General features: G+C 44.1%; 1 protein-coding gene across 4 annotated transcripts in view; it reads left to right on the forward strand.

The window, feature by feature from the left end:
- The window catches only part of GRHL1 (grainyhead like transcription factor 1), a 68,506-nt gene that overhangs the window by 39,767 nt on the left and 16,426 nt on the right, over positions 1-12,313 (forward strand). For all 4 annotated transcript variants that reach the window (XM_081189095.1, XM_081189094.1, XM_081189096.1 and 1 more), the window contains exon 9: positions 12,015-12,173. In XM_081189095.1, coding sequence (XP_081045221.1) covers positions 12,015-12,173 — 159 coding nt within the window. The remainder of the gene's footprint in view (positions 1-12,014; positions 12,174-12,313) is intronic.

Here is a 12,313-nt window from a genome sequence, read left to right on the forward strand (position 1 = left end):
GCCTGCTCTAGCTAGTCTGGGTGATCTAGGCAACCATTCAGAAGGGAGGAAATGGGACGGGCTTTCACAGTTGAATTGGGCAGTGGACTCTTTAAAGGAAGGATTTGTGAGCAAGAGGAGGCAGTGATTCGGGGATGGGCAGTAGAATTTGTTCCAAACCTTTTATTGCAAAATAAATATTCCCCTTTCACCATGTAACCCTGACGTGTTTATCCTTCCAACCCAAATGGCAGTGTTTCAGCACCTGATGCCTAAAATGGCATTACTTTGTGAAGTTGGTATCGGTTACCAACCTGAGAATCTAAAATGCTATAATCCTTTGGCGAACTGGCTCTTTGGGGCACTGGCAGCCATAGAAGCACATTTCTGCAGGTGACAATAGCTCCATTCAGTATGCTGCTTCATCTTTGTGTCTTGCAAAGTAACCCAGTCATTCAAGTGTATCCTCATGGTCTTCGTGCTAAAGTGGGTGGTATTCTCCACACTACCACAACAAGCAAACTGAGACATCATGGCCAAGTCACTCACCTTGAGATCATCCAAGTCACTGGGCAGATTCTGAAAGGGAAGCTGCTACGTTTTGAACCAGCAACATCAAAATTATGCATCACACAACTTCTGGATTCTTTTTTGCATGTTGGTTGCATATGTGCGGATGTTTTACCCAAACCTACTCAAGTTGCATATTCTAAATTGATGTCTTGGGTTTTTTGCAAACCACTGGGGAAGGAGGGAGACAGTAGAGGGTGTATAGATACACATTTAGGAGTAAGGACAGGTAGCTAGGTGATGTTTGCCAGTTGCTGTACATGGTCAGTATTTGTAAGCAGATTTAGGGTTTGGGAAGTGAGTGACCAAGGACTACTGTATCTTATGGTGCATTCATATTCATTTCCACTCAGTAGACATGAGTAAATCTCATTGTGTTCTGTGTGACTTACCCCCAAGTAAGTGGATATAGGATTGTTGTATTGGAATGGCTATACTTTAGTTTTCCCATGCAGCTTGCAGGCCTGACAGGGTAGATTCATTAGTTCCCTGTTTTCTTTTGGGCTTTCTTCTTAAGTGCAGTTGCATATTTCAGAAAATCATTATCCTGGTTTTTGGTTTTTTTAACCCTCCCCCCCACCTTTTTATTTATTTATACTGACCTAGTAAAATCAACAATGATTGCGATGCAAAAATGACCTATATACATTCTGGATTGCTATGCTTCCTAATTTATGTATTTATTTTCCCCCCCTTTTCTGTGTGAATGTATTTGATGGTGGTTCTTGATCAGATTACTTGTAGACAGAGCAGCAATTCTTTCCCACTGCTCTGATCTTATCGGGAGGAGGCTTAGCCAATTTCAACAATTTTTATTGCATGGTTCATTTGACTTGCTTTTTCTTTCTTTCTTTCTTCTTTTTTGACAAAGGCTTTGTGTGATGCAGTACTGTACGGAACCCCTACTACATTTATTGTCATGTGGATATTGATGGTGACTCTTTTTTGCATTAAATGTTTTTTATGAACCAGCAGTACAGATCAGGGTTATATAATTATGATAAACTTCATTCAGTTTACTCAGAACTGCATGAATGTCTGATGATTTCCACCCCCATCCCAAAGAAACAGAAAGTGTGGGAACTAGTTTGGGAACAGAAAGATGAAGTATGATGTGAATCAGTTGGAAATTAAGGTTGGGGTGGCTCAAGGAAGGATAAGCGAACTACAGTGGTACCTCGGGATACAGACGCTTCAGGTTACATACGCTTCAGGTTACAGACTCGCTAACCCAGAAATAATACCTCGGGTAAAGACTTTGCTTCAGGATGAGAACAGAAATCATGCTCCGGCGGCGCAACAGCAGTGGGAGGCCCCATTAGCTAAAGTGGTGCTTCAGGTTAAGAACAGTTTCAGGTTAAGAACGGAATTCCAGAACGAATTAAGTACGTAACCAGAGGTACCACTGTAGGGCGAAATGAGAGTGTGTTTTCCTGTGTCCAAAGCTTGTATTGAGGCAAACCAGGTATAAATAGACATGGAACCAGTCAGCATTGTGACTCCTTCCTCTTCCCCTATGACACCCTTTGGGCTCACAGTAGAGGAAACCTGGCAGTGTCAGCATCAATGCCAACTGCTAAATGTCAGGCAAGGGAAGAGCCTGCTCATAACCAGCCACAAACTTAATCCCTTTTTATTTCACCCTTAGCAAGCCAGTGATGTCCCCTTTCTAGGCCACCTCCGCAGTGAACCAAGTTAGAGGTTGAAGGCAAGGAGAGGAGGGTTCTGTGAGTTGGTTTTGCATATTCCTTGTTGGCTGGCCCATGTGTGCAATGAAGCTTCATTTCTTCATTTTCCTCCATTCAGTCTGAGAATCAGCGGTTAGGGCTCTGTTTCCTGTTGCTATCTGTTTGGATATTGCCACTCACCGTATAGGGAGGAGAGCCCGTGTTAACTTTGCACAGACTCCCTTTCAGTGGCTTCTGGCAAAAATATAAAGGGCAAGCAGATAAGAGAGCAAAAGGCACAATGACACAGCAACTCCACTGTCAGTTACTGATCGTACTTTTATTCAAAGTGTGTGGAGGGGCATCAGGCCATTGCAATCTAATAAATTCACAAAGTCAAGCAGCATAGTGAAGTGCTAGGAATGCGGTCTGTTAAACCTTTTGCATATCCCATTTAGTATGCTTGCAAAGTGCTCCCCTCCTTCTACCCTTCTTGCAACAAACAGACCACACACACTGTTAAGTAAGTTTAAAATGCTTTACTTACAAAACATTCCAAAGGTCAGATTTCATGCATTTATCCAAGCAGCAGCAGGGAGAACACAAGCTGAATACTTTGAGGTAGAAAATACAGAATGATAGCTTCAAACATGTGCTCTAAGCTCGGATCTTGCAATCTCCCTCACTGGAGAAGAGGGGGCATGACCTAGCTGTGTCTAGGAACACAGCTCTATGATCTTAACCCCTTTATTCACCAACTAGCACTCATGCATAGTTATGTTTGACTGCAATTTCTCACAAGATGTGAGACAGGATCTTCCCAGGTTCTAGTCTTGCCATGCTTATGAACTTTGTCATGTGGCATTCGGCAAGCCTCTTTTCCCTCGGCTTCAGCCCCACCCCCAAATAAATCTGTATATGGAATAATAATGCTGGCCTACCTTCCAGAGGTGGGAATCTGTTTCCCTCCAAATGTTGTTGGAATTCAACTTCCATCATATCCCCAGAAAGCATGACAAATGGTCAGGGATCACGGAAGTTGTATTCCACATCGCTACAAGTTCCTGATTCCTAGTGTAAGGATTACTAGGATAATTTGTGGTGAAGAATTTTGAAAACCTTAAAATGCCATGTAAATAAAATACTAACGCCGTTGTTATTCTGCTCAGTGTGCAACCAGAAGATGTTTGGGTCTGTTCTCGAAGTAAAAGTCTATTTAAAGGAATCCCTGAAGGACTTCCCAAAGATATACCAAACAAAAGTAGCTTTATGCTGAAATGAAATCTATGAGCTCCCTTTGTTCTAGTTGTGGGATTTTATGTTTTTGTTTAACTTGTTCCCTGAAGAAGGTATGCTGCTTCCTGCAATTTGACCCCCAGGTGTTTTTTGTGTTTTGCATGATGTTAATTTATTAGGTTAATAAGAGTTCTAGGTCATTTCTAATTTTCCTGGGCTGTGAGTGTTGCATGTAGCCACAGCGATGCCTTCTTAATGAAGCTTTTAGTCATGTGGCACTTTAAAGGAAGGTGTTGCCACAGGTTTGCCTGTCTTGAGATACCAGTTTGGTGAGGATGAAACTAAATGGGAGGCATGCGGATGAGTCAATCAAGCTTTAATGGCATTTGCAATGAGAGGGAGTGTAGCATTGACACCAGCAGTACAATCCTCTCCATGCTTCCCCTTTAAGTTCTCTGTTTCTGGGGCTCATTCCAGGTAAGAGTGAGTAAGATTGCAGCCTCAGCTTTCCCCCCCTCCTTTGACTGTAGCTCCAAATCCTGCTTTGCATTATTAATTGCTTCGACTGCAGTTGCAGTCTTAACCCCACTTACCTGAGAGTAAGCCTCGCTGGATTCAGTAGGACTTGCTTCTGACTGGATGTGGTTTGGATTGCGGCGTAACATCTGATTCTTCTTCACAGTGTTTCAGGAAACCACTTTCGCTGCTTATCCACAGTGCGTTTACTCCATTCTTTAGTCAAATAAGCTTCATAAAATCAAGACACCTCTTGCCAACTCAGGCTTACAATCTTAAATTCACAAAAACCAAGGGAGAAATGAACGAGGAGGAAAAAGGAAACATTCTTAGGTGCAGTGTATAATTTCCAGCTGGCATAGGAGCCAGCTCCTAGGGGCTGAGGTCTCTTTGCCCCCCATAAATTTTTTGAGGGGCTGCCACTTGAATGACAATGCCCCCTTTCCAGTTGATGGGCATTGCCATTCAAATGGTATGTTTGCACTGCGTCTTGTGATCAATTTGTGAGGCAGCGCTTACCTGAGTCCCCCCAAATATTTTATCCAAGTTGGCACCCCTGCCAGCTGGAATGGAAAGAGTTCAAGGAGGGGAGGAGCTAGATGGAGCTGGTCTCCCCAAAGAGCCAATGGTGTGGTTGCTGCTGGGTGACGCTTCAGGGAAGGAATGGCCTGATGGAGCTGGCCTCTCAGGGGAACCAATGAAGCAGTCCTCTAGCACCACATCTACTTTCTACTGCATCTTCTGTCATCACCATCACTGAATCCTCAACCTAGGCAGATTAGACTTACGGCAAGGATGAAGAACCTGGTGCCCTCCAGGGAAAATTCCATCAGTGAAAGATTGGCAAATTAAATTTTGTGAATACATAAATCTGGCAAGACTCACAGCATTCATAAGGGGACAATCGAACCAGAAATTATTAAAAGAATGGGGTTGTGCTAAAGAGTATATGAAAAAACATTGTTCTGGAGTAAGTATATTGGTATGTAATGAATGATGCTTTACAGGGTTAAAGAAAAAAAAATGGTGTAAAAAAAAATACAAAGATGGAAGTAATCTAACCAGACACAACAATATAGTAAGAGTAAATTTTCTGAGGTCTTAGAACAAAGAAAGGATGTCAATATGTGTAAATGTACGTAATGATATGGTTTTTTTCTGTAGATGTGTGTTTTTTCGTTTTTGTTTAGTTTAGTTTTGTTTCCTTTGTTTTTTTTCCTTTTTCTTTTCTGTTGGTTTTTTTTTTTTTTTTGTATGTTCCGGTTTGTTTGCTTGTAAAGTATTATTTTGTATTCGATGTTTGTAATTTTTGTTATGATTCTGCACTGAAAATAAATAAACTAATTTTTTTCTTTTTTAAAAAAGAACCTGGTGCCCTCCAGATGGAGAGTCCTGCATTGCAGGGAGTTGGACTAGATTATCCTTGGGATCTCTTCCAACTCTACAAATCTATTGTTCTATGATTAGGGCAGCTAATTGCCAGTCACTGCAACCGCCACTTGTTCTGGACAATTGTGTCTTTGTAAGCCATACTATGGTTGGTTCATTTGCCTTACCTGGAAACTGCCTGCCTGCCATTTTGTTTTTGCCAGTCTTTCCCGCAGGTTGGATTGCACCACCTCCTGGTTTGGTGTCACCCGATCTTGCATTTGCTAAGTTGTAAAATATGCGGTATGATGTGGTGTGAATTTTACAAATCAAGCCTTTCCTAATGTTATCAATTAATTAATAAATCGCCCAGGGTGGGTCACAACAATTTAAAATGCCACATTAAGAACAATTTTAAACAAATTATATAAATCGTACATAATGAGATGACAAATCTATTCTCGTCTTGTCAGTTCATTCAAACTTACAGACTATTGAGCCTTATCATCGGTGTGGGGAAAGAAAACATTTCTAAGGGAAGGCACCCATTAATCAGCTGGGATAGCTCAAGCAGGAGAGCATGAGACTCTTAATCTTGGGGTTGTGGGTTTGAGCCCCACATTGGGCAAAGGATTCATGCCTTGCAGGGGGTTGTCCCTTCCAACTCTATGATTCTGTGATCTATAGCCAAATATGTGGCATGCTAATCTAGCACTATGAATGGTTAAGTGCACTTAAATTTGGTCTGTGTGGCAGGTGCTATTCTTCCCCCGTGGTGTGCAGGGAAGAACAATCCCCATTTCTTGGTTCCTGTGTCTGGAAGGTCTCCCCCTTTGTACCTATGTTTCCCTTGCTGAAATGTTGTCAGTGTGAGTTACTGGAGTTTTTATTCTTCAGCTTTTTCTCCAGAGTGTTTACATCAGGGAAGGGGAACCTGTGGCTCTCCAGATGTTTTTGGACTGCAATTCCCATCATCTTTGACCACTTACCATTCTGGCTGGGGTTTAGGTGAACTGGATCCAATAGCCTGTCGAGGGTTGAGATTTAAATCTAGAGATTTAATCTTAGTTGGACATGGATGCTTGAATTTACTGCAAATCTATATTTAGCCCACACTTGCGTTATAAATGCATATGCATAAACATCATGGCAGCAATGCACAGTTTGCTGAGGTATATTTTGAAGTGTTAATACTGGAGGGTGGTATCTTTGATAGCCAATAATGCTGCGAGACCTAAGAATGAGAAGCCTTGCACATGCAGGGACTTCTGTTTCTTCCTTCTGTGGAGGACAATGCTCTGTATGCACATATGAATGCTACGTTGTGCACCGAGCATTTCTTTGTTCGTGTAAGAGTCACTTTGTGTACAATGAAACAGGTACCCCAATACTTCTCCGCTATGTTTGTATTGGAAGGGCTCAAATCATGTAGATGCACGCTCTAATGGAAGCCCATCTGGAAGTCGCTGCCGCCTCCTTAAAATTTACATAGAGAATCCTGCTCAAAAACAACACGCACACTAAACTCTAATGTAGCCAAGAATGCAGAAGTGTCCTCTGAAAAAGGCTGTCAGAAGAGGAATCTTGCTCTACAGGCTGAAGATGTCCAACAACTTTTGCGGCTGTATATTTCTTTCTTCTGGCAGTTCTTGGGTGGGGAAGTATCTGGTGCAGTCACTCACCCTCCTTTTCCTTTAAGACACAGATTCAGAGAACAATATGTCATTTTGGCAGCTTACGATCTCAGCCGAATGTTGTCTTTAGTTTTTGGAGAAGCAGAAAAGCAGCAATCTTAAGCAACAGCTGAGATGAGGTGTTTTTAATAAGAAGGTTCTTACTCATTTTTTTCATGCAGGCATAGAAAGGGTTAGCTGTACTTTGAGTAGACCCTTTGAAATGACAAATGTAGGTCCAGTTATTTCAATGGGCTTGCTTCATAATAATAATAAACTTACTATTGATATCCAGCCCATCTGGCTGGATTTCCCCAGCCACTCTGCGCGGCTTACAGAATATATAAAACATAATAAAGCATCAAATGTTAAAAACTTCCCCATACAGGGCTGCCTTCAGATGTCTTCTACAAATTGTATAGTTCTTTACCTCCTTGACATCTGAAGGAAGGGTGCCACTGCTGTGAAGGCCCTCTGCCTGGTTCCCTGTAACTTTGCTTCTCGCAGTGAGGGAGCCGCCAGAAGACCCTTGGAGGAGGACCTCAGTGTCCAGGCTGAGCGATGGGGGTGGAGACGCTCCTTCAGGTATACTGGGCTGAGGCAATTTAGGGCTTTAAAGGTTAACACCAACACTTCGAATTGTGCTCAGAAATGTACTGGGAGCCAATGTGGGTCTTTCAGGACCAGTGTTATATGGTCTTGGCAGCCACCCCCAGTCACCAGTCTAGCTGCTGCATTCTGGATTAGTTGTAGTTTCCAGGTCACCTTCAAAGGTAGCCCCATGTGGAGCGCATTGCAGTAGTCCAAGCAGGAGATAACCAAAGCATGCACCACTCTGGTGAGAGACAGTATGCGGTCAGGTAGGGTCTCAGCCGACGTACCGGGTGGAGCTGGTAGACAGCTGCCCTGGACACAGAATTGACCTGCACCTCCATGGACAACTGTGAGTCCAATATGACTCCCAGGCTGTGCACCTGGTCCTTCAGGGGCACAGTTACCCCATTCAGGACCAGGGAGTCCCCCACACCTGCCCGCCCCCTGTCCCCCCAAAACAGTACTTCTGTCTTTTCAGGATTCAACCTCAATCTGTTAGCCACCATCTATCCTACAACCACCTCCGGACACAGGACACAGGACCTTCACTGCCTTCACTGGTTCTAATTTAAAGGAGAGGTTAGAGCTGGGTATCATCCGCATACTGGTGAACACCCAGCCCAACACTAATGACCGGCATTGGATTGTACAATCCAAAAAGATGTTAAAAGAGAGCTGCTTTTTCCTCTAGGCCCCTTCCTTACCTTCTGCACTTGTCTCCTTAGTTCATGCTTTTAGGGAGAGCCTGACTGAGCTAAAATTTGCAGAAATTGGGGATAAGCTTGTGGATTTCATTAATGAGTCATCTGCCTCCAGCCCACCTCAGTTCAAGGACTACCTCAGGGAACAGACGCAGCAGCTAGGCTGCTTTCCCATAGCAGTTCTTCCCTGTTCTCACATCAGGAAACAGAATGTAATTGGGTTAAGAGTTCTAATTAAACACACAAAACTTCCTCATCAGAAGGATGGGGCTTTTTCCAGATCATGGATGTAAGGTGTTCTGTTATGACACATGCAAGCTGGCTCGGTCCAGAGTTTCAAGTACAGAAAACAGCTCCTCCCTTTGTGTTGCAAAGATGACAGCTAGTCAGATAAGTCCAGGAATCCCCTATAAGCAGGGCATGGAAGCATCAGCCTATTTGTCCTCAGCATCTGGTATTCAAAGGTATACTGCCTTGCAAGATGGAGGTTCTATTTTGCTATTGTAGTTAGTAACTGCTGGTGAGCTGAATTCATGGGAAAGTAGGTCTAAATCCTCTTTGAAAGGCACCTGACCCATAAATTTGACCCACATAAGAGAGACATCCATTTGTCTCGACAGCTGATTCATTTTCTTGGATGACCCCTGAGTTCTAGTGTTTGCTGACATCTTACTGCTTAAATTATTAAAAAAAACTGTCAGCACATTGTCACTGCCAGCTGCAAAAATTTCTAAGCCATTGTTGAAGGAAATATTACCTAGCTGTACATTTGACTTCCTCTTGAGCATGAGTAAAAGCTTTGATAAGCAAAACCAGCTTTTCAAAAAACAGCTTGCATGAAAGCTTGCGAGCTCATTAGACAGTAAGGTGTCACGTTCATTAAAGGTGTTACATAGATAGCAATTGCTAATTAAAATGAAACCTGCATGTAGATCAGGTCTGATTAGAGTTGTCAGAGATAACTGGTTAGAAATCCATTTGGGGTGGGAACTACCTCTGGAAACAAGGGAGAAACTTCTGGCTCTCTCTCTGTGTTGTTCCCATCCAGTGGTCTAGAAAATTACCTCAGATAATGTACTTAGGCCAGTGTTTTTCAACCACTGTTCCGCGGCCCACTAGTGTGCCGCGAGATGTTGCCTGGTGTGCCGCGAGATGTTGCCTGGAGGGAGGCGGGCGAGTCGGGTGGCGAGAGGCGGGGTGGCGGCGGCAAGGAGAGGCTGCCCAGCGCGGGGCTCTCGCTGTCTGCCTGCCTGGCTGCCTGCGAGCTTGGCGGGCAGCGCCTCCGTCCGCAGCGCCCGCCTCGCGGCTCTCATTCCCTGCCCCTGCCAAAGCTCACCCAGCCAAGCCGCGCTCTCCTTCCTGCCTCGCTTTGCTGCCTCCTCCCCCCCCCACCCCCAAAGCTTGGAGGTTCCCCGGCAAGGGGGAGGGAAAAAAATTGAAACTTACACTTTCGTGCGTCCCTCCCGGCGTGACGCTGCGCGCTGACGTCACGGGGCTGTAATGGTGGTGTGCCTCGAGATTTTTTTCATCAAACAAGTGTGCCTTTGCCCAAAAAAGGTTGGGAAACACTGACTTAGGCCACAGGCAGGCGCATTTGCCTTCTGGAATCTATTTGGTGCTTTTGTGGGGTGCAAGTCATAAGTGAGAAGAAGAAGAAGAGTTTGGATTTGATATCCCGCCTTTCACTCCCCTTCAGGAGTCTCAAAGCGGCTAACAATCTCCTTTCCCTTCCTCCCCCACAACAAACACTCTGTGAGGTGAGTGGGGCTGAGAGGCTTCAAAGAAGTGTGACTAGCCCAAGGTCACCCAGCAGCTGCATGTGGAGGAGCGGAGTTCTTTCCACTCTAACACAGGGATGAGGTCAACTGAGGATGTGCCTCAAAACTTAGCTTTTGGACAAATGACACAGCTTTTTTTTCCAGCAGGAGGCACCATTGTCATTCTAAGAGAACAAGGGGGAAGTTCATGGTGAGCTCTGACACCTCTTTTTCTAGAAAAACAGTACTGCAATGTAATTTCTCACTGGAGGCCTGCTCCTTTTGGGGTTCCCTAGCATTTTTCGTGGGTTAATACTTAGTAGACCCACTGAAATGGATGGAATTAAGTCTATTGTTTTCAGTGGCTCGCTTTGAGTATGATTATCATTGCCCATCCTTAGGAAGAGAACGCCTTTTAGAATTGCAGCAGCTATTGTTATTTCCACTAGGGGTCAGTCATTCACCGCTGATCAGTTTTGATTTTCGCCTTGCTTTGAAGAAAACCAGCCTTTAGGTAAGAGGTGCAGCAAATCAAATTATTTTACTGCTTATTATTGGAGCAGTGTCACTTCTTTGACTCTGTGCTTGGTTGGGCAAGGGCATTCCAAGCGTGGAAGCAGTTGTAATGCTGAGCTATTAAGTTCATGTCATATCAACCCACAGTTAATGTGTGAAAGTTGTGGGTCTCAAATGGTGGTTCTAAACCCCTCAGGGTACAGAGTGAAATAACATTTGGCAACCAGCAGAACAGGTATTTCAGGTTGCCTTTTCTTCTCTCCAACAAATATACATAAATATGCCTTTTTTAAAAGGAAAGACATACTGAAATTCTGCAGAACGTTTCTTCTGAGCAAAAGATCTGATTGGGATTTCTTTTTTTGTACATGTATTCCTTGCTCTGCTGTAGTTATGTGTAACAGCTAATGGTTCCAGATATAGATACAGATGTCTATCCGCGTAAAGGAACTAATCCTGGCAATGGGTTCACATTTGCCACTGTTGAAGTTAAGATGCGTTGACCAGGGGGTTGGACTCGATGGCCCTTGTGGTCTCTTCCAACTCTATGATTCTATGATTCTATGACCACATCTGGAACTCAGGAGCGAAATCATGGGCGTAGCATTGAATCACGTGGCTTCCATCATATATAAAAACATAGGTAAAGGTAAAGGGACCCCTGACCATTAGGTCCAGTCGCGGCCGACTCTGGGGTTGCGGCGCTCATCTCGCTTTATTGGCCGAGGGAGTCAGCGTACAGCTTCCAGGTCATGTGGCCAGCATGACTAAGCCGCTTCTGGCGAACCAGAGCAGCACACGGAAACGCCGCTTACCTTCCCGCCGGAGCGGTACCTATTTATCTACTTGCACTTTGACGTGCTTTCGAACTGCTAGGTTGGCAGGAGCAGGGACTGAGCAACGGGAACTCACCCCGTCGTGAGGATTCGAACCGCCAACCTTCTGATCGGCAAGTCCTAGGCTCTGTGGTTTAACCCACAGCGTCAAAAACATAGTAAAACATTAAACATTCTTCCCTATACAGGGCTGCCTTCAGTTGTCTTCTAAAGGTTGTCTAGTTACTCATCTCCTTTGCTTGAGGGTCCCATAGCTCCATACACTCTGATGAAAATCACCCTAAGCAAAAGTAGGACATTCCGGGATCAACACACAGACGGCTTCTGTAAATCCAGGACTGTTCCTGGAAAATAGGGACACTTGGAGGGTCTGCAATTCTGGATGCACTGGCAGTGATGTCCATAGATTTTGCATCCCAATAGACATGCAGAGGATTATTCTGTTGGACTTCACACTAGTGGGCCATCTGCATGATATATCCTGTGGTTTGTGGCTGAATACTGATTACTGATGAATTTTTTTCCTGCAGCAGAAAAAAAGACGATAAAAGTTCCTTGGGGCTGCTTTTGATGAGAATGGGTTTTCCTGGTTTGTTTGCAGGTCTTCATTGCCGTAAACTGCCTCAGCACAGACTTCTCATCTCAGAAAGGTGTCAAAGGGCTTCCTCTGAATCTTCAGATTGACACCTACAGCTACAACAACAGGAGCAACAAGCCAGTCCACAGAGCTTACTGCCAGATTAAAGTCTTCTGTGACAAGGTAAAGCTGATGGAGTCTGTAAAATGATAGCTTTATTTAGGAATGTTGTGCCTCTTTAGTTTAGTCCGTCAGTCTCATTTCTTACAAGGCAAGCAGAAAAATAAACAATTCAAATTGTTTATTTTTTCTGCTTGTCTTGT

This window comes from Podarcis bocagei (genome assembly GCF_964188305.1).
Source record: "Podarcis bocagei genome assembly, chromosome: 3".
Classification (NCBI taxonomy): Eukaryota; Metazoa; Chordata; class Lepidosauria; order Squamata; family Lacertidae; genus Podarcis; species Podarcis bocagei.